Raw genomic sequence first — 22,575 nt, forward strand, 5'->3', positions numbered from 1 at the left:
GAGAGAAGCCAGGCCCTCAGGCAGCTGGAGCGCCGCAGGCCCTGCAACGGGGACCACATGAAGGAGATACAGAGGTTGCAAGAGAGGCTGCAGGAGGTAACGGCTCGCCTCGCCGCTACCGAGGAGGCTCAGCTGCTGAAGGAGGAGCGTCTGAGGAGCGAGCGCCGCGGCCTGCAGGAGAAACACGAGCGGGAGAGGCAGAGTCTGTGCAGGAGGCTGGCCGAGGCCGAAGCCGCACAGAAGGAGCTGGAGGAGAGGTTTGGAGGCGGAGCAGCAGGTGGAGGGCCCTGCTGAGAGGGAGGCGGGCCTCGGGGGAGAAGGAGTACAAGGAGGAATGTCGAAGATGCAGGAGCAGCTAGCCCTAAAGAGCGACACGGTGGAGACGCTGAGGGAAAGCGTGCGACGGCTGGAGGAGGAGAAGGGCCGGCTGACCTGCCGCTGCCAGGAGCTTCTCAACCAGATCACAGAGGCCGACCGCGAGCTGAGCAAGCTGCGCAGCCGTCTGGAGATCGAAGAGGCGGACTACTGCAACCCTGGAGCATTCCTACGAGAGGGCCACCCAGGAGTTCCAGAAGATGAGCCAGTTCCTTAGAGAGAAAGAAGACGAGATCAAGCAGACCAAAGAGATGTACGAACGGCTGATGGAGCGTAAAGAGGAGGACCTGAAAGAGGCTCTGGTCAAAATGACGGCGCTCGGCTCCAGCTTGGAGGAGACCGAACAGAAACTGCAAGCAAAAGAGGTGCTTCTCTGTGAAATGAGTCAAAGTCTCAGCGGCAACGCCGACTCCTGCGACGCTGGCGAGGATCTGCAGGCCAAACTTGTGGTTGCAGAGGACCGCATCGCCGAGTTGGAGACGCACCTCACCGCCCTGCAGCTCGGCTACGCCGGCCTGTGCTCGGAGGGGCAGCCGGTCTCAGACCAGGACAAAACATCGTCTCCCTCGTCGTCCAACACAGACGACTCCTACAAGACGGAGAACTCCTCCGACGAGAAGGAGTCGGAGGCCAAGAGACCGAGGATACGGTTCTCGAGCATTCAGTGCCAGAAATACGGCGAAACGAGTGACCCAGACGTCCAATCAGCTGACAGAAACGTCTCTGAGATCTCGCTCTGCCACACCAGCGACCCAGAGAAGTTCATCGCCATCATCCACGCCGCTGGAAACCCAAGCTGCTCGCCACCGAGGATAAGCTGAGGAACCTCACACAGAACCGGACGTGCAGCGAGCCGCAGACGCCGCAGACGCGTCGTCGTCTGACCCAGAGATGACGGGAGGCGTGCCTTCCTCAGCAGAGGAGGTCACAGGTGACGGGAACGAGACGAGGAGCGGTTCTGCCCTCCAGCATTACACCAGCGCCTTGGCGTGCGTTGAGAACGGCCGGGAGAAGGTGAGGGCTATACTCAGCGGCTCCCGTGGCGCCGCAGACTTACTCTCGCTCTCAGAGATAGAGAGGAATCTGTTCAGTGCCTCTCTGCACATCAGACAAGGCCAGACGGCGTCCGAGGAGACGTCTCCGGCCGATCAGACCCGGGAGGCCGCGGACGACGAGGCCCTGCTCCTCTTTGCCAAGACGCTGTCCTTCGAAGCCGCCGTTTTGAACAAAATGTCTCTGTTGATACGAACCTCGCAGTCGGACCTGCTGCGGGCGCTGGTCGAGATCTGGGAGGACCTGGAGCTCGTCAAGGCCAGTGAGAAGGATTGCTTGGCCGTGGTTTACGCGGACGTCTTGACCAGGAAGCTGATGTTGGAGAGTACTTTGTGGACGGAGGCCGACGCTGCTGGACTCCAGGAGGGCGGAGCGACGGGCGTAGACAAACCCGCCGCGTTTAACGCCTTCGTCAAAGCGGAGATCGCCTACTCGGTGGAAAACCTTAAACTTTCCTACGACGAACGATTCAAACTACTCAAAGGGGAGTTGGCTGACGCCCACAATAGGCTTCATCAAAGGGAAACGTCTCTTAAAGCGATTATTGACGCTTCAAAAAGACCCGATTTAAAGTCCGTAATCAAGGATGTGAAGAAGGAGCTTGGTATTGGCAAACGGCGGCTAGCAGACGTTCGGCCTCCGGAACTCGCGCCCTACATGGAGCAGATTGAGACGGAGGAAGCCAGAGATCTGGCAGAGGAAGTGGTCGACAGACACCTGGCAGCGGTGATGCCTTCATGCGGTGATCGGTCTGTCGAGTCGTTTCGAAACACTCACGCCAACCTGGCTGACGAGCTCCAGAGACAAGCGGGAATCCTGCAGAGGTTCGCCGAGGAGATAGAGAGCGGCGGAAGCAACCCGGCGCTGTGTGAAATGATCCAGGCTGTTTTAGGGCACCGGGCGTCCCGTGATCTCACCAGTGCCTCTCTCTGTATGCGTGAAGCCCTCACACAGGCCCAGGTGACCTACGTGGCATGCAGGCTACGGGCCGTGCACGAGCAAGAGATGCGCTCGTGTCGGCAGACCGGCGAGAATATGGAAGCCCTGGCGCGGCAGCACGCCTCCAAAGTCGCAGAAATCCAAGAAAAATACGAGCGTTCTCTGCGAAAGGAGCAAGAGAGCTTCAATCGAACCATGGCGTCGCTCCAGAGGGAGAACGAGGCGCTGAGGGGGGAGCTCAGCGAGCGCGTGAACCAGCTCGGCCTGCAGGCGGAGCAGGTGGCCCTCCTGGAGGAGCGTTTCCGCCGGGAGAGCGACGAGCTGCAGGAGAAGTGTGAAAGCGAGCTGAGCCACGCGGAGCAGCGGCACGCCTCCACGGAGCTGGCCCTCATGGAGACGGCGGCCGACTGTCGGCGAAAGCTGGAGGTCCTCCTGGCGGACGTGGACGCCGTGGAGGAGCGTCACGGCAGCCACGTCAGGAGGCTGCAGGAGGAGTTTGAGGACAGGATCGTCGAGCTCCAGCACGTTCACAAAGAGGAGCTGGATAAGTTGCGTTGCCAGTATGCGGAGAGCGTTCAGAGTGCCAGGGAACGCCCTGAAGACGAGGAGACGCGGATGGAGGAGGAAGAGCAGGGGACGAGGGCGGAGGATGCACGAAGCGTGTCGGAGGTGGACTCCATGACGGTTCTGAAGGAGCGGATCCAGGAGCTGGAGACTCAGATGAATAGCATGAAGGACGAGCTGGAGAACAAGCACCTGGAGGGAGATGTGGCCGGCCTGAGAGAGAAATACCAGAGAGACTTTGACAGTCTTAAGGTTTCTCCTCTTTCCTTACATCCTACTAAATTAAATGTTTTAGTCTGTTACTGGGAAATGGTTTGATTTTTTCACGTTTTTAAACTTTAATCAGTCAATTCAGCTGTACAAGTATGGTCAAATTTTAATTGTTTTACCACACAGAATTAAACTAATGGTTATAATTTCCTTGTTTTGTAATCAGTCAGAGCGACGATGATCCAATCAGAAGATAAAAGACAATGTTTGCTCCCAGATTAGGAGTTCAAAATAGAATAAAACCGCCTTATCTGTGTTTATTAGGACAAAAGTATTGAAAGAAACTTTTTTATGGTAAATATATATATATATATATATATATATATATATATATATATATATATTGTATGATATGGTTTCCTTTCTTGTAAAATATGAGCGTGTTTGTTATTCATAAATATCAATTGTGACGACTCATAGTTGGTGCAAGCATAGTTTTGTTTTCGTTACTTTGACGTAAATCAAATTTAGGAAATATTTTTGTTTTAAACTTTACGAACAAAGTGGGGTAAAATCTTCCTTTAATGCATCTCAGGAAGCTGATTGGAATCTCAAGATGAACATGAATTGATGTGCTGCAAGTTTATTTTTACGTTGCTGATAATAATGCGCAGCAGTCGTAGTCATGGAGTGCCACAAGGTACCGTTCTTAGGCCGGTTCTTTTTTTACTCTGTAAAGGTATTAAGCAGCTGTATATATTCAGATGTTCTTACAAATCCAGTCAGTTAATGATGTCTGGAAGAAATAAAAGCCTGTTTGACTTAAATATCTGCTTTAAAACTCAAGCCAGATCCAAGGTGGGCTTCTTCCTTAGAGATGATAACTTTTTACCAATAGGCATTAAACTGTAAACTGAATTAGACTGTTTATTTTATTTTAACTGTTCAGTTTATTTTAACTGGAAATTTATTTTAACTCGAAATTGGGTCTTAATTGTATATATTTGATTGAAGTAGATTGATCCGAATAGAAATAGATGAATTTGACGAGTTTGTGTTGTGAAGTGGCTTCTGCTGTATTTGTACGCATCGTGAGGAGAGGCTGTTACGCTGCTTTATAATGATATTAACACTTAAAATGATGCTTTCTCTAATCTGACTGAAAACCAAACAAAGAGAACTTTAACAGAGGAAAACCTGAAATTTGATCTTTATTTACGGAGCTGAACAAATAAAACTTGAAGATCGACTGAACGATGGAATAAAACAGTTTTTTTTTTTTTTTTAACCAAACATCAGTAGGTATTAAAAATCATACCATTTCCCATGCCCATTTATGGTATAAACTAGACTTTCTGTAACACAATTTAACTCTTCTGGACAACAGTTTTGCTGCTTTAACTCGCTCTACTAACCTAGCTGGGCTTTAGATCCTGATCTTTCCTGGGCTTCTGTCTCCTTTTTCTGCATGCAGCCTGGTAGACTATCGTTGCACTTAATGCGTAGTCACAAATTAATAATTGCAGGTGATGAATTGCATGCATTTAGCTGCTAAAGATGTAAAAAGTCGGACGTTTCTCTCCCTAGGCCACATGCGAGCGTGGTTTTGCTGCGATGGAAGAAACCCACCAGAAGGTGGTGGAAGACCTCCAGCGGCAGCACCAGAGGGAGATCTCCAAACTGCTGGAGGAGCGAGAAAGACTGCTGGCCGAAGAGACTGCTGCTACTATTGCTGGTAAGAGAAGTTTCTCACAAACATTCTTCCTTTGTGTTTAAAACGGGACGGTAACTGAACATGAGACGATTTTCTTCAATCTAGCTATCGAAGCGATGAAAAACGCACACAAGGAGGAGCTGGAGAAGAACCAGCGCTCCCAGCTGAGCGGCCTGAACTCAGATATTGACGAGCTGCGCCTGCAATATGAGTATGTTTTATTTTTTACATGATATCTGGACCGGTTTAACGCTGCGAGAGGTTTACATTAAGACGTTAATTAATTTACGCGTCACAGAAATTCAGTTCATGGTGTCGTCACAACACCAAGATTATGGTATCAGTACCAACATGTTTCGATTTTTCTTCAAATAAAAAAAAAAACATTACTGACTTTATTTTAATAAAAAAATAAAATAAATTACCACAAAGACAAGCTTTTCTACACACAACTTTAAAAAATAATATATAAATACTATTCAAAACACTAACATTTTCTTATTGCCCTCAAAATACTTTTAGAATAGTGAAAAAGAATAATAAAAAAAACATACTAGGCTTTTTTTATTGCACACAAAAAAAAACTTTTTGAACAATGTGAATAAATAAAAAGCATTACATTTGAACAATGAGAACAAACACAATAGTTTGAAATTAAAATAACCAAAATCTCTTTTCTCCCAAACCCACACCAAATAAATAAATTTTTGTGCGAACCAACAGTGCACGGATCGGTCCGCACTTAGACAATTTTTTTTTTATTTAATTAAAGTCATAATATTGCCAGAATAAAACAGTGATTATACCAGAGTAAAGTCGTGATATTACCAGAAAAAAGTTTCTGTAGCATTTTAACGCAGGGGAAAGTACCTTTTTATAGTAAATACTATAAAGTATAATGCCGCAGTACCTGGTGCCAAATTAGTACCGCTATAACGAACAACCTAGTTCCATTCAGGGAGAAATCTCGAGCATTTATTTCCGTTCAATTTGATTATTCCTTACAGCGAAAGAAAATTTAAAATTAAGGTTCTCCTGTATGTTAGGAAAAAACTGTAAAAGTATCTTTTTTAAATGCAGAAATGTTGCAGACTTGTCCAGCAAGTTCAGACGGCTTATCAATGGAAAATTAAGTGGAAGGAAACAAACGTAACGAGATTAACCTGCACAAGGTGTAGAGTTTGACTTTTTAGTTTCACTTTTCATGTTTAACAATATTTGCTCCTAAAAAAAAAAAAGAAAAAGCTCAGATGTTAAATAAAACGAGTATCTTTATGGCTTACAGAGAGGAGCTTTTTCATCAGCTTGTTCATGTTTTGTGGGTCTTTGCTCACCGGTTTCCTGTGTTTGAAAAGAAAACACGAGGAGAGAACTTTGGGCTAAATCTGTGACGGTTGTTTAGGGAAGAGCTGCAGTCCATCCAGAGAGAACTGGACGTTTTGTCCGAGCAGTACTCCCAGAAATGTCTGGAGAACGCTCACCTGGCCCAGGCGCTGGAGGCGGAGAGGCAGGCCCTGCGTCAGTGTCAGCGAGAGAACCAGGAGCTCAACGCTCACAACCAGGTCAGCCAGCGGCTCACGTCCCGCAGATACGGACAAACGAGGAGGAATTATTCTAAAACGCCGCTTTCCGTCCCGCAGGAGCTCAACAACAGACTGTCGGCAGAAATCACGCGCATGCGCTCGTGTTTCAGCGGAGAAACGGCTCTCTCGCCGCTTACGCACGGCAAAGACGTGTATGAGCTAGAGGTAGGCGGAGCCACAAACGCTCGCTAAGCCACACCGATGAGATGCTAACGGCCTTTCCTGTTATTTTCTAGGTGCTGCTACGGATAAAGGAGTCGGAGATTCAGTACCTCAAGCAGGAAATCCACTCGTTGAAGGATGAGCTGCAGTCTGCTTTGAGGGTGCGCAAAATCATTTACTTTACACTGCAAAAACAGAACTAAAAATAAGTAAAATTTTCGTGAAATTAGTGCATTTGTCCTTGATTTGAGCAGGTAAATAAGACTATTTGCCAATGGAATAAGATTTTTCCACTTAAAATAGGAACAATTCATCTCCATCATCTTATTTCAAGTGCATGATGTCTAATTATCTTATTTTAGGGGTAAAGATACTCATTTCATTGGCAGATAATCTTATTTACTGGCTCAATTCAAGGACAAATAGACTAACTTTGAGAACATTTTACTTGTTTTTAGATCCGTTTTTGCAGTGTAGCGTTTTGTCTTTAAAGTTTTTTCTCCGTTTTGAACTCCTGTTGGATGTTTCACCAGGACAAGAAGTACGCCACGGACAAATATAAGGACATCTACACGGAGCTGAGCATCGTGAAGGCAAAGGCGGACTGTGATATCAGCAAACTGAAGGAGAAGCTGCTCATGGCCACAGAAGCTCTGGGGGAGAGGACTAGTGAAGGAGTTACATCTGGATACGGTTTGTTTAATCCCCCGGCAACAAGATTAACAGAAATGCAGATGTTGGAAACATTTTAGTTGGTCCCGACCAGCGATGATGATTTAGTTACACTTAATTCACAAAAAATAGACTTCAGACTCCAAGATTCGAGTCTTGGAGTCAGTTTTTATTTCCAGTAATGACGAGAGAAAGGAAGCCGGTCTGAGCTCCAGACTGCAGCTGCTGCATGTTTTACCGTGAACGGACGATCTTAATTATCAGCCAGCAACATTAGTAGATTATTATGGGATGTTAATGACTCCTAACGGCCTGTTCATGTTAGCTGTAGCTTCACATTAGCGACCACGCGAACGTCTCGCTAACTGGACGCCGCTAAGCTAGCAGCTACATTACAGGGACACTTCCTGCTGAGAATATCAAAATAAAAGCACTGCCTGTTTCGTTAATTCAGAGGTTTAACAGTCATTTATTTACCACACTGTATATTTCATTATGTTGTAACGTGTACCTTAAATTTAAAGTTCTTTAGAATTCAGAACAAAAGTTTTAAAATTATTTAGAAGAGGGTTGCCAGATATCAGTAAAACCCTCAGAACCAGATTTAGTGTGATTATTAATAGTGGACAATATTACGACAAATATCAAGTAACTTAGTCGTTACTAAGACAGAAAGCAGTAATTCAACAGGTTTTACACTCCATTGTTTTTCTTGGTGCCTGCTTTTGTTTTCTGATTACTTTTGAAAACAATATAAATCAGCCATAAAAGATAAAAAGACTTAGACTTAGACAACTTTATTTGTCGTTTTGTATGCACAGAGTGCGTACAGAACGAAATTTCGTTGCATACAGCTTGTAAATTGCAGTAAAAATTAAATTACAGTATAAGGTGCAGCAGTGATTTAAAAGTAAACAATTTAAATGTAGACAATGCAGGAGAAGTCACAGTGTACAGGTGAGTATTTTTAAAAACCATTCGTGTGCAAGAATACAGCTTGTAAATTACAGTAAATTTAAAATACAGTATAAGGTGCAGCATTTAAGACATCATCGCTTATGAAGATTATTAGCTTTAAAGATAATTACCAAATGTTTATTTGGTTTTACAGACTGTAGAAACTTGAGACATTTCCTGGACTCTTCACTAGTCCGAGACAGCCGTTGTTTAAGAACTGTATATTTCATTATGTTGCAACGTGTACCTTAAATTTAAACGTCTTTAGAATTCAGAACAAAGGTTTTAAAATTATTTTAGAAAAGGGTTTCCAGATATCAGTAAAATCCTCAGAACCAGATTTAGTGTGATTAATAATACTAAGACAGAAAGCAGTAATTCAACAGGTTTTACACTCTATTCAATTCAATTAAATTTTATTTATGTAGCGGCAATTCATGAAACATGTCATCTCAAGGCACTTTACAAAGTCAAATTCAATCAGATTATTATTCAATCTGTTGTTTTTCTTGGTGCAGAAATGCATGCTTTTATTTCGGATTACTTTTCAAAACAATATAAATCAACCTTAAAAGATAAAACATCATTGCCTATGAAGATTATAAGCTTTAAAGATAATTACCAAATGTTTATTTGGTTTTACAGACTGTAGAAACTTAAGAAATTACTCGTAAACTCTGGACTCTTCACTAGTCCGAGACGACCGTTGTTTAAAAACTGCAATACTCGTTGTCAATGATGGTTTTCTTGTGTTTTAGACATCATGAAGTCAAAAAGTAACCCAGATTTCATGAAGAAAGAAAAGTCAACCGCCTCCAAGCCGTTGAGAGGCCTGAGATCAAAGGTGAGTGATGCTCTCCTCGTTTCAGCTGATTGTGACGATGTTTCTGACCCCGGCCTTGGTCAGGATGTTCTTACCATGACGTCTCTCCGCTGTGAGTGTGTCACGTGTCTGTTTTATCCATCAGTCTGTCATTGAAGAGGTCTCATGGGATAGCTGACACTCCCATTCTGGGGTGGTTTCCCCCTCCAACCCCTGCCTAAAGATGTGCTGTAGGTATGGCATGATGCAGACCAACGCATGCCCCCTAACTATCTGTTCTCCACTCACACCTTTTCTTTCCTTCCCTCGACTCACAACTAACAGAGGGATGTTATAAATGTGAGAGGTTTAAGGAAAAAAGCACGACTTTTAAGTTGTCATTTCTTCGGGAAAAGACACTTTTTTTTTAAAAAATGTTGCTCCTTTAATGTTGGTGTTTTGCTCCTGCAGGATTTTCCCGTTTTGTCACATTGCAACCACAAACTTGAAGCTTTTTTTTTTTTCCTGTATTTTATGTGACAGACCAACACAAAGTAGTGTATAGTGGCAAACGATGCCCGGTTTTTAATGCAATGTTTGTATCTTAAAAAAAAAAAAACATCTGAAAAGTGTGGCATGCATTTGTAGTTAGCCCCAGTTTATTTTGGACGTCCACCTGGACTGCAAAAACAGAACTTAAAATAAGTAAAATGTTCTTAAAATATGTGTATTTGTCCTTGATTTGAGCAGGTAAATAAGATGATTTGCCAGTGGAACAAGATTTTTGACCTTAAAATAGGAACGACTCATCTCCATCATCTTATTTCAAGTGGAGGATGTCTAATTATCTTATATTAGGGGTCAAAATACTCATTCCATTGGCAAATAATCTTATTTACCTGCTCAAATCAAGGACAAATACACATATTTTAAGAACATTTTACTTATTTTACGTTCTGTTTTTGCAGTGCAGGCTGGACCAGGAGAGCTTTGATCAGAGAAGCAGGAGGACCATGGTGGCTCTCTACAGATGTGTTGGAAGACTAAATTGTGACTTTTTGGCCTACATGCAAAACCCTATGTGGTGAAAAATTAACACAATACATCGGCTTTAACTCACCGTCCTCACTGTGAAACACGGTGGTGGCAGCATCATGCTCTGGGGACGCAGGGAAGCTGTTAAGAGCTACAATAGGAGGGTTTCCAGAGGTAAATCAAACTGAGAATCGGTGGTGAAAAGAGAAAAGCTGTTCGAGGATTCTCTGTTTACCATTTAGCTAAGAAAAATGGACAAAATGGTCAGTTCTTCATGTGAAGAACCAAAATATTCTGCCACAAAGCACCAAAAGCTGGTAGACAAACAGCCCACAAAGGTGGTTCTACAGCATAATGACTGAATAATGTCGCACCTTTCACATTTATGTGTAAAAATGTTTGAGAGAAACTCTTATTATTAAAATAATATCACTTATCGTCCCTCAGTGGAGAAATTCTAGCATTACTGCAGCAGAGTTGGCATTTATGAACTACTTGGTTTTTGTCCGTCACATAAAATCCCACTAAAGCAAACCATTTTGTGGGTTTAGCGTGTAAAAAATATGGGGGAAAATACGTTTAAAGTGGACGTAAATGCTGCTGTATTTGGCAACGTGTGTGTTTCATTTACCTTTGTTTGGTTCTGCAGTACGTTCTGTTGTTTAGCATGGCGATCCTCACCTTTTCTGTGCATCTCCTGATTCTGCGAGTTAAGAAAAGAGTGCCGTCGGTTCTGTCCAAATGTATTGGCAGGAAAATAATCCGAAATATCAACTTTGTGTTTCTGCAGAGCCTGAAAGAGGGACTGACTGTGCAGGAACGCATGAAGCTTTTTGAGGCTAAAGACTCCAGGAAGATTTGAATTTGTGGAAAATCTCAGATTTCCTCTTCTGTCTGAAATTCATCCAAAAAAATGCCATTCTTCCAAGCTGTCGTATTATTTGATTATTTGCATCCAGATTATAAATCCTGGTATTTTATCTTTTTTTTTTATATCACATTCATAATCTGTCCAAATTAGAGATGAGGAAAAAACCTCAAGAGGGATTAATTACAGCATCACTTTTTCCCCTCAGTTCTCCTAAATGCCAAAACACACAAACGACACAGTATGAATAACATGTAATTAGCAGTATGAATAATCTGCTGTTTTTATTCTTGTTACAGTGTTTATATCTAATGGTTTTACTGTGTTTGCTGTTGCACCAGTCGAGCTGTACGTAACTACTGGATGTGTGTGGTGGCGAATCGCTGAGGCGTCTGCTGTACGTCTGGCTGGAGTGACGGATGAAAGGCTCTGTGATGCTTCTGCTGGTGTTTTCCAGACGAGTGTGTCTGCGTGTGATGGAGATGTAAAATAGGGCGGAGGTTCTCAGATTGCACTTACCACTTGACTACTGGAGAAAGCTTGTTTTTTTGTTTTTTTTTTTTAGCTGAAATTAGTGTAGTGACTACAGATTGGTTATTGCAGTGCAACCAAACACGCTGACCCGTGTCATATTCAGTGAAAAGGAGTTTTCTTGTGATGATTGATTTCTAATTACCATTTTTTTTAAAGCTCTTAAAACTTGGCTTTGTATTTGGTCATTTTATTATTATTATTTTGACATGGTGTGAGGATGTGCTCCTAGCGAAACTCAACCCTGCATGACTGGGCAGCATAACTTAAACCACAGAATGATCACGCTGCCTTGGTTTCTTTATATATATATATATTTTATGCTTTAGTGTGAAACTCTTAAAATGATCAAGCTTTGCTTCTTGCAGATCCTACTGTCTGTATGTTGACATGGAAATGTTTTACTGTAACGCAGCAGTCTGAAAGCACTTGGCCCCGGTCCCTGAGCCCGCTCTGATCTAGAAGGGCCTCAGCTGAGTGAATAATAGAAACACCCATTAAAACCTGTGCAGCTATGGAAACACACTGTATAGTATTCAAACCACACATTGTACATATACCATGAGGAAGACTTTTTTGTTTTAAACTTTTACCTTGCTCAATAGCTCTATGTGAAATATATATATATATGAATATTTTGTATTTCTATTTGAATGTATAATGTCTAATAAATGAAGCGTTTAAAAAAAATGGTTTGAGCCTTTCAGTGGAGGAGTTTTTCCCCCATTCACTGTTTATTGAAAAGGATGAAAACATCACACACAAAATGAGTCCTTTTCTTGATTTAACTTTTTTTTATGTGTAAAAAAAATACACAACACGGTGTCTTTAACTGGGACCTGCAGGTACCTTTTACATATTCAAAAAGAAACAAATATCTAGCCATTGATTTTACACATGCCCTGGGCTACTCATAAATAGATGAATTAGTGAAATAAAATTTCCTTGAAAGCCAAACTTATGCAGGAAAATCTGAGTCAAAGGCTTTCTAGGCGTCATGTCCACAGATGAGATTTACTGTAAACATTTAGAGGGCATCGGTTCTGTGTTACACCGTCTCTATTCTGCTGTTTCCTTCCAGTTAAAAGAACCACTTTTATTTTAAAACTGAGAACTGACATTTCCTTCCTGTTTAAAAAGGATGCAGCTCGGTCTGAAATTACTCCACAAGAATCATGATGCATTCTGCAGGAGTAAGCTGAGAAGCAGAATGCGTGGAAACCCCTGGACCTCCCTGATATTAAATATGATCAAATTCATATTTTATTTACAATTTAATGCCTCCACTGCGTTTCTAGGTAAGAAACAAATATCATTTATGTGGGGTTGCCCTAAGACAGTGGTTCCCAAATGTTTCTGTTGCGCCCCCTTTGAAGGAGGAAAACATTTCAGCCCCATGCATCCAAACAAAATGGGTCAAAAATTTAACTTTTATTATTTTCTGTTTTCACGCATTAAAGCTGTCGTTCTGATGATTACCCAGAATTCCTTTAAAAATTGATAACATACATTTGGGTCTGTTTATATGTATATGTTATATGTTTATAACATATAACAATGGTTTCCAACAACTAGAATGTTTCAACATTGCCACCATATATAACTATATAATATTAACAATATTAATGTCTTTTAGCCCGACTCCCCCTTGCAGTCAACTTGTAACTAGCATTAATATTAAAGATAAACTTTAGTTACATTAATTTTGTACTTTTCTAGAAGTTTATTATTGTTCATCATACTACTGATAGTAGGTACATACCAAACAGCAGAGGGTGCTGCTGTCACATTAGTTAGTAGGGAATGATTTAGAAAGCCTGTATTTCTTGGGGGGAGTAAATGTGGGTTTTGCACTGACAACACATTAATTTATTTTTAAACCCGCCTCAGTTTTTCACAGCGGCTGAAGCTAACGGCTAATTTAGCATGGGCCTGAATGACAACTATCACCATAAAACCATTTGAATATCAAAGAATGTAGCAGCATTTTATGCAAACAATATCATACAAAACAATCATGTTTGTGCTGATCAAATATTTACATTGATTTTAATTATTAAAACAAAAAACATGGAGGTTGGAGGCGGTGCGCCACCAATAAGCTTCCTGTCTGAAACATACCAAGAACACTGCGCGTCTGGTCAGTAATATCTGATCTAAAAGCAAAGCAGTTGTAATTTAAAAGCCTAATGAAGGTTTGAGTTAACAGTATATTAACATTTGTTTTTTTTAATATACTGCCTTTCCTATCGCATAATCAGGCTCCTATTATCACATGTTCCCCACTGGAAGATCATTGGTGGTGAAACGTCTCCATTTCCTGTGTAAATAACCACCCAAAGTTTGCTGAAGGTCTGATGGAGGATCACAGCATTTGCATAAACCACCATGAGGTTTTATAGATTGTTTTAGGACTTTTTTTTGAATTTGGTGTTGTCTCTCGGGCTAGTCGTTAGCGTTAGCTTCCATGGCAACTGATTTGGATTTTTTTAACCAATTAAAGACACCAAACCAGTTGCCTACAGCATGTTTTTCGCTTCAAACAACCTGAACTAGTCCTTTCATGATGGATATAATCACTTTGACGGGTTTAGGTGTTATTTGCTTTGACTAAAGTCCATTTGTTTACAGGGTCAAGGCACAGATAACGATAATTCAAAACTTGAACTTTTATAGGTCACAAAACCTCAGTCTTTTGGGCTGACTTTGCTTTTAATAAGCAAAACCAGATTTATTCCCTTTGGTTTTCAAAGACACAATTGAACTATATTCTGCTGCTGAAATTATTTGACAGAAAACTGTAAAAAAAACTCTGAAAGCTGTACTTTTTGTTAGCATCCTCAGCACCACCAGACTGCGATGGAGACACTCTTCAGTGTGGACCCTGTTACTGAATGAAGAAGACTCACGGTTAGCTTTTTTTCTTCCAGAACCAGTGAAGACATTAGCAATGAAGGCAGCGGATTCATGAAAGATGTGGGAAGTTATGAACTAAAATAGTTTTCTATATCCTCTGCCACCCAATCAGGCTGCAGGAGAGTTGATCTGATGAGGCTTTGTGACGGATTTAGAAATGTGATCTTTTGGAAACACTAGAGTTCAGCTTAGGTTGCTCATTCTCAATGTCATCCACACAGCGACCGACGTTTTAGTGATGCTTACTGTATTAAATGCTAAAGGTTAATAAAAGAAACTTAGTAATTATTTAGTTTTTGCCTTAAAATAAAAGTAAAAAACATTTTTTTACAGCATATCTCGTTTACGCAGCGTAACGTTGCTTCTAAAATCAATTAAAATCCAGGTTATATTTGTCTGGAAAGGATTTCCCTGTGTTTACATTTTCCAATGACCCATCCTATCCCAAAATTTACACTTATACTCCTTGCTGATACTAGTTTTAAAAAGAAAACTACTTTTGTAAGGATTAAGTAGCTGCTGCAGCCGATTTATGGAGCCAGTCGTTGCTCTCCTCCAATTTCTCCCGCCTCCTTCGACTCCTCTCTGTCTCTCAAAGCGTCCATCAGTCGAACCCAGAAGGCCTCCTGCTCCAGGGGGTTCTCCGGCCACAGCAGGTAGGTCTTTTTATGCACAATCCTGCGCAGCCGTGTGTACGGGGACAGGCAGCGCTCGGGGATCTCCTCCAGGAACACCAACAGGAGGACGTCGCTCCCGTCGCACAGGAGCCTCAGACTGGCCAGCTGAAACTCCACGGAGCACCAGTCGCTCTGCAGGTAGGAGCGCGTAACCACGCAGATGGTATGTCGAGAACCGTAGATCGCCGCCTCGATGTTCTCCAGAACCGCAGCGCCGGGCCGGAAGTCTCTGTGGTGCAGGCAGAGTTTGAGCCTCTGTGCACCAGGAGCTGGCCTCTCCAGGTTAGGCACCAGCTGTCCCATCACCCAGTCCTCATCCCTGGAGTTGTAGGAGATGAAGGCGTCGTACTGGAATTTAGCCCCCGCGCCCTTCTTCCTCCCTCTGAGCTTTGCTTTGGCCATGAGCAGCAGGAGGCGCAGGGCAGGACCCTGGGTGTGCCAAACCAGACACGCAAACACCAACAGCACGTCCGTCGTGGAACAGGTGATGAAGAGCATCAGAGAAATCTGATCGTAGGAGCAGGCCTTGTCATCAAACTGCCACAGGTGGCGGGAACTCCTGTTGTTGTCACACCGCAAGTTGTACAGGTAGACCACCTGGGTGAAAAGTAGGACAGACGAATGAACAACCAGGAGTCCTGATGAAACGTGACGTATCTCTGCAGCTGGTCTTACCTGTGTCTTGGCATTGTTTGTAGCCCAGGTCTTGAACCAAGAGTTATCACAAGTGCAGCTTAGTGGGTTTTGTGAAATGTCAAAATATACCAGTCTGGACACACACAAACAGCCAGAGAGTTAACAGTCAGAGACTCAGTTTTAATATAAACAATTTCTTTCTGAGGGGTTACAACAGACGATGGTCTTCAAAGTTACACTGATTCTGTGACCAGCTGCACAAAAGTGATGCCACAGTAGTAAAAGTCTTTAACTCCGACGCCTTTACGTGACGGAAACGCTCATGGACGACGCAAGTCAAATACGGGCCTGCAGCCTTCCGAAAATGAGCTTTATATTATTGCCCAAAAAGGCTTTGTTATGGCTTACATAATTCAATTCTATTCAATTTTATTTATATAGCACCAATTCATGAAACATGTCATCTCAAGGCACTTTACAAAGTCAAAATCAATCATATTATACAGATTGGTCAAAAATTTCCTATATAAGGGAACCAGTTGATTGCATGTAGATTGAACTGAAACAGGTCCCCCCCCCCCCCCTTACTAATGGGGAGTCGTTAGGGTCGTTATTGGCCTGGCTTACAAGAGCGATGTTTTGATCACCTGCATGGAAGTGAGGATTGTGGCGATAATTGGAAGGAATCAAGTTAGTTCAAGGAGTTGCAACCTAAGTCCTCCTCCTCTGTTTAGGTTGTTTTTTCTCTCTTAACGTAGATGGAATTGAGAAAGCTTTCTGCATAAGCAGCCAAACGTCTTCAAACTTTGGAAAATAGTCCATTTGTTTTGTTTAACTTTTTTGGAATGACCATGACCTGGATGACTGAGAATCTTCACCAGCATATCTGAATGACTTTGAAGCTGAACAATAGGCTGTGGTTCTGTTTTATTCCTGTCCAAAATCTTACTCCCAGATGAGGCACAGAAATCTAACAATGAGTTTCATTGTCATACTCCTGTGTCTCATCTGCACTGCAAAAAGAGAACTGAAAATAAGTAAAGTTTTCTTAAAATTAATGTATTTCTCCTTGATCTGAGCAGGTAAATAAGATTATCTGCCAATGGAATGAGTATTTTTACGCCTAAAATAAGATAATTCGATATATTGCACTTGAAATAAGATGATGGAGATGAATTGTTCCTATTTTAAGCGTAAAAATCTTATTCCATTGGCAAATAACCTTATTTACCTGCTCAAACTAAAGAAAAATACTCACATTTCAAGAAATATTTTCTTATTTTTAGTTCTATTTTTGCAGTGACAAGACAGCTGAGAGCGTTTCGGTGCAGCAAGACAATCTCTTTCAAACTACAGGGGTGCCTCAGGGATGTGTACTTGGTCCTTATTTTTTTAGCTTGTTTTTTTATCATGTTGTTACACAAAACTGGTGATTTTAATTTCAATTCTACATATTCAGTCAAGGAGAATGGTCAGAACTCTGAGAAATTATAAAAGAGCACTGCAAAAACAGAACTAGAAATAAGTAAAATATTCTTTAAATTTAGTGTATTTGTCCATGATTTGAGCAGGTAAATAAGATGATTTGCCAATGGAATAAGATTTTTGCACTTAGAATAGGAACAATTCATCTCCATCATCTCATTTCAAGTGCAGGATGTCTAAATATCTTATTTTAGGGGTCAAAATACTCATTCCATTGGCAGATAATATTATTTACCTGATCAAATGAAGGATATATACACTAACTTTAAGAACATTTTACTTATTTTTAGATCCGTTTTTGCAGTGTGCAGCAGATAAACCTCCAGTGATCAGATTTGTTCCTCAGAATAAACACAAACAAAATAATAACCTATTATAGGATCCTATTTTCATTGTCAACAAAACCATGACAGTTCTTAGAAGTTCTGTAAATGCAAAGTAGTGTCTTGTGGTTCTTTAAAGCTGCTAAAAAAAAGAACTAAACTTTCCTTTAGTTGTGCTTACCCTGGCAGATTATCCAGTAGTTCCTTGTTTAACGTGTGGATGTGGTTTGACGAAACTTGGAGAATTCTCAATGAATTATTCGGAGGTAGGAGGTTTGCTGGCAGAGTGTCCAGGTCTGCCATGTTCAACATGAGTTTTGAAAGGCTTTTTAGTGGGAATAGCACTGCAGTCAGGTTGATATCCTTTAAAACCACTCCATCTATGTACAGGATCTTCAAACTGGTCAGAGGAGCAAAGGCGTCGGCATGGATGTTCATCTTGACGCTGTTTCCGATGTTTATGCATCTCAGTTTCTGTAGACCTTTAAAGAAACCTGGTCCGATGTCACCAATGCCACCTCCTGGTCCCTGGTATCTCATTTCCAGATACTTTTCAACAGACATGACAGAAAAAAGGAAATCATCAGAAACACGATATTCAGAGGAATATTGACTTTATTCTGCTCATGAAAATAGCATTCACCTCCAGTGAAGTTAGCTGGATAAAGGGGGATTCATAGGATCTGAACTGGAGGCGGTTGTTGTACAGAATCAAGTGGACCAGCGTGTCAAGGCCAGACAGAATATATGGAGTCACCCTCTTGAGACGGTTCCCACTCAGGTCAAGGAATCTGTTGGATTAAAAGGGTGCTAAGAATAAAGTAAATAGAAAGCAAAGATGATTGATGTAGCAGAGCATAATAACTACCTTAGGTTTTTCAGGTCCTGGAAGGTTCCCGGTTCAATAAAACAAATAATATTCAAACTAAGGCTCAGCCTCTGCAGCTTGAACAGATTACTGAAGGTGCGGTTCTTGAGGGATTTTAGCAGGTTGAACTGCAGGTAGAGCTGCTCGAGTTGGGTCAGGGCGTGAAACACGCTGGGTTCCAGCTCGGTGATCTCATTTTTCATGAGAGACAGTTGAGTGAGATTTTTCAGAGGGAGGAACCATCGAGGGTCGATGTCACGGATTCTGTTCCTGTCCAAGTTTAAAGATCTGAGCTTGGTCATGCCTCTGAAGGCGTCTGGCTCAATCACAACAGCGTTCTTGTCGAGGCAAAGTGTTTTCAGCGCCGCGAAACCCTCAAACGTTGAATTGGATATCTGCTTTAATCCACAGTTGGTGAGACAAAGTTTACCGGTGCTTCTCCTCCCTGAAGACAGACGAGCGACATTCCCTAATTTAGCCTCCATGAATATCAACGTGGTCGGGGTGGGACAGTCCAGAAGGCTGACGTTGCTCTGAGGTAACTTAGATCCTTTTAAGTCGACCTGAAACAAAAGAAAATTCACCTTAAAATGGTTTGAGATTGAAAGAAAAGGCACTACACTGCAAAAACTGAACTTGAAATAAGTAAAATGTTCTTAAAATGAGTGTATTTGTCCTTGATTTGAGCAGGTAAATAAGATGATCTGCCAATGGAATAAGATTTTTGCACTTAAAATAGGAATTATTCATCTCCATCATCTTATTTCAAGTGCAGGATGTCTAATTATCTTATTTTAGGGGTCAAAACACTCATTCCATTGGCAGGTAATCTTATTTACCTGCTCAAATCAAGGACAAATACACTAACTTTAAGATCTCTTTTTGCAGTGTAAAGCAAAGTATGGATGCACTGTGAGGAGTCCGTCTACCTGCACTTTGGAGATGTGGTCCATTCCTCTGAGCACGTCACAGATCGTCCACGGAGACTTCTCGGCTAACATGGAGAAGGATACGTGGGAGAGATTTCTCTTCGTCTGCGGCGACAGCCCCATCAGAGCTTCTAGTTTAACCGACACAAGGAGCAGAGTCCTCAGCTGCTGATTTGATTCAAAAGCATCCGGCTGCAGCTCCAGCTCTGAGTTGTTGGACAGCTTGATGTACTTCAGGGCAGGAAAGCAGCTGACGTTCACCTCCTGGATGTGGTTCACCGAGACGTTCAGATATTCCAGCGTTGAGGAGCCGCCGCATTCTTCACAGCTGAAGGACTTTAACGCGTTGAAGGACAGATCCACCGCTTGGATGGCAGGGAGGAGATTAAAGAGGAGGCCGGAGACACTGGAAAGGTTGTTTTGGCTGAGGAGAAGGACGTTCAGACTGACGAGTCCCTTAAACGTGTCCGAGTGGATGTGAGAGATTTGGTTGCAGCTGAGGTTGAGAAACTGCATGAGGTGAAGGCCTCTGAACTCCTCACCTCTCAGAAAAAGCAGCTTGTTTTGGTTCAAGTCCAGATGTTTGAGTCCGGCAAAGTGAGCAAACGAGCCAGGCGGGACGGCTCTGATCTCGTTCTTGGACAAGTTGATTAAAGTCGTGTTCTCAGGGAACATCCTGACCACTTCAGAAATGTTAACGATCCCTCGGTTGAAGCACCACATCCATCTTGAATCGCCGTAATTCTGAGTGCAGCTCCTGAAGCCAAACCCGCTGCAGGCCGAGACGTTTAGCAGCAGCAGAAGAAGAAGAAGAGCCGCTGGCGCCATCTTTGCAACCTTCGCCAAAACTAAAGGGCAGACGAACAGTTTCGGCAAGAGGAAGTTAGAAGTTATCTCTGCAAGAAGCACAATTACCATTCTTAGACGTATATAATCACAATTAGAACAATTAAAGTTGTTAGCTTTCCTTGAAGTGGGAAATTAACCTGAAGCAATTATTAAAAAGATTTAAAAAAAAATAGAATAATGCAAAGTGGGACCATATAACACAAATGTCCTTGGATTAAACAGCTAAATGTTCGCCTTCACAACTGTTAAAATGAAATAGTTTAGCATGAACAGAGTATGTGGTTCCTTTTAGGCTTGGCATTAACCACCAGAGACCATGATGTCAGAAATGATTAGTAAGAAGAAAATAAGACAACAAACTTTGTTAAATCCAAAACGTTGCGTCTAAAAAAATATCCAAAATGTTTAAAAAATGTTACTATTGTAAAAATTAGAGTACATAAATGATGAAACATTCAAACTTACCCTTCTCCTCCTGTGTTCAGTGCATGACTGCCCTTCATTTATAGGGACTGATGCCACTTCTGAAAACATGTCACATCCTCTTTTTACGACGTCTGGGGAACTTCTTCAGTCTTCACACGTCTACCATTTTCAGCAACGCGCCCTTTATCTGTTTAAGGATGTTTGCATTTGTCCAGATTTCTCTTTTGCCTCCTTTTTGCCTCTCCTTCTGAGCATCGTGTTCATGAAATCAAGCTTTGCAGCAGGAGCCTGTCTGGCTTTTGTCCACACGAGGGAGCCGCCAGCTTTGGTTCTGAGCCCCAATGAAGCCGAGGCGAGATCCACTCATGAACCGAAGAAATGTATTTAGTGAGTGTGTGAGAAGGAAGCTCAGAGCTCTGGGTTGTGTTAAAAAAAAAGCAGAAGTGGAGAGGATGTGATAGACCAGTCAACACGTCCTCTCTGCTTCTGTTAGAGCTGCACCACAAGCAGCTTGTTAGAAGGAACCAGGCTGGTTCTGATGGAGCGGAGATAAAATCTGTTTTATTTTAAAACGTTTAATAAGATGCAGCGTCGTTCCTCCAGTCATGATTTGTCTAAACTCTCTTCACATAAAAGTTGGTCAGTTTGAGACGACTGCAAACCAGGACCAAGACATGGACAGCATTGATCAGAGAAGCAGCAAAGAGGTCCATCAGAACTCTGCAGGAGCTGCAAACATCTGCCGCTCAGGTGGGAGATACCTGTAGACATGGCAACTGTTGGTCGTAGCTTCAGGTTAAGGCTGCAAGAAGAAAGCCACAAGAAGCTGTTTTTTTTCGGATCCGCCGAACAATTTAGTCCAGCCCGGTGGCTACATGCATTATCATTATTAAATTTTTATTTATTTATTTATTTTTTCATCCAGTGTCCTGTTTGGCAGTGCGGCAATAAGAATTGTTGTCTTAATTCCAAAAAGAGCTCATCAGATTTGACTTTCACAAGTGGAGTAGTACTGCTTTTACCATATTGCTCTGCTTGATTTATGAATGTGAATAGTTTTATTATGATTCATGCGGGGAATATCTCAAATGATATGGACACTACAAAGGGAAAGTAGGAGAGGAAAGGAAGAACAAGAAGAAAAAAAGAAAAGGTGAAAGAAAGAGGAGATAAAAGGAAGAGAATGATAAAACAATTATTGAAAAAAACATGTACTTCGTTTAATTGAAAATATGCAGTTCCTATATTGTCCACGAGGGGCGCTGTGTTTTAATCAGCAGATTAATGCTTCAGGTGTGGAAAAATTTAAATCATTTCTTAATTTTTATCTGTTTGATGTATTTTGTCATGTAGGACAGTGTTTTTAAGTTCCGAAAAATGTGAATAAATGTTTTTCAACATTGTACAATCACTGTGATCAGTTCTTATGCATAATGCACAAGTAAATGTTTAACTGAGTAAAAGTATTGTTGAAATTGCACATACTTTTCTTAAAAACGGTGAGGTTATTTATAATATATTGTGTAAAAGTGAAATTAATTTAATATGAAAATCAACGACATGTTCACATTTATTAGTTCTATTTAATCTTGCAATGAGTTAACTCGTGTGGCCCTCTTGAGATCAGATTAAGCTGAATGCGGCCTCTTCTCTTCCGGCGGCGCCCCTGGCGGCAGCAGCCGAACACAGCTCTGTACCAACTCGCGGACTTTTTGCATAAAAATGCATAAAAATGCCGCCAAACTCGCTGGAAACCACTCATCTACCCAGCCGATCAGTACTTGACCGCGAGCGCCTGTTGGAGTTGCGATCAAGTTGTGTTTTTGGACTTTTAAATACCACGCTCGTCTGCTTACGTGACTGTGGCGTCCTACGGAGATCAGCCCCGGAGGCCTGTGAAGCGGCGGCCTCGACGAGCAGCTCACGCCGGAGGAGAGCGACGCGGAAGCGGTGTAGCCGGCTGAAGAAGCGCGGGTGCCGAGGAGGTTTAGCAGCGAGGCT

General features: G+C 42.2%; 2 protein-coding genes across 2 annotated transcripts in view; one reads left to right on the forward strand and one right to left on the reverse strand.

Annotated features, from left to right (window-relative positions):
* The window catches only part of si:ch73-103b11.2 (rootletin), a gene marked incomplete in the record, with an annotated part of 107,196 nt that extends 95,573 nt beyond the window's left edge, over nt 1-11,623 (forward strand). The window contains 9 exon segments of the mRNA XM_036132051.1: nt 1,779-3,183; nt 4,729-4,876; nt 4,961-5,066; nt 6,258-6,417; nt 6,496-6,603; nt 6,675-6,761; nt 7,134-7,293; nt 8,988-9,073; nt 10,857-11,623. Coding sequence (XP_035987944.1) covers nt 1,779-3,183; nt 4,729-4,876; nt 4,961-5,066; nt 6,258-6,417; nt 6,496-6,603; nt 6,675-6,761; nt 7,134-7,293; nt 8,988-9,073; nt 10,857-10,928 — 2,332 coding nt within the window.
* A 3,288-nt stretch (nt 11,624-14,911) lies between these two features.
* LOC118560714 (toll-like receptor 13) lies at nt 14,912-20,142 on the reverse strand. Its single transcript, XM_036132005.1, has 6 exons — nt 19,300-20,142; nt 18,371-18,933; nt 18,146-18,293; nt 17,684-18,051; nt 15,734-15,827; nt 14,912-15,655 (listed from the first exon to the last, which is right to left on the reverse strand). The coding sequence occupies exons 1-6, from the start codon at nt 20,125-20,127 to the stop codon at nt 14,912-14,914; spliced, it is 2,745 nt and encodes a 914-aa protein (XP_035987898.1). The 5' UTR covers nt 20,128-20,142.
* Between the last annotated feature and the right edge of the window lie 2,433 nt (nt 20,143-22,575).

Source organism: Fundulus heteroclitus, unplaced genomic scaffold, assembly GCF_011125445.2.
Source record: "Fundulus heteroclitus isolate FHET01 unplaced genomic scaffold, MU-UCD_Fhet_4.1 scaffold_47, whole genome shotgun sequence".
Lineage (NCBI taxonomy): Eukaryota > Metazoa > Chordata > Actinopteri > Cyprinodontiformes > Fundulidae > Fundulus > Fundulus heteroclitus.

Bases quoted from the DNA above. Each gene is read 5' to 3' on its own strand.
- LOC118560714 (XM_036132005.1), bottom strand. From the start codon at position 20,127: ATGGCGCCAGCGGCTCTTCTTCTTCTTCTGCTGCTGCTAAACGTCTCG. The intron at 15,828-17,683 runs GTAAGCACAACT...GTGTGTGTCCAG, and splicing joins CTACTGGATAATCTGCCAGG to ACTGGTATATTTTGACATTT. The intron at 15,656-15,733 runs GTAAGACCAGCT...CTTTTCACCCAG, and splicing joins CAAACAATGCCAAGACACAG to GTGGTCTACCTGTACAACTT.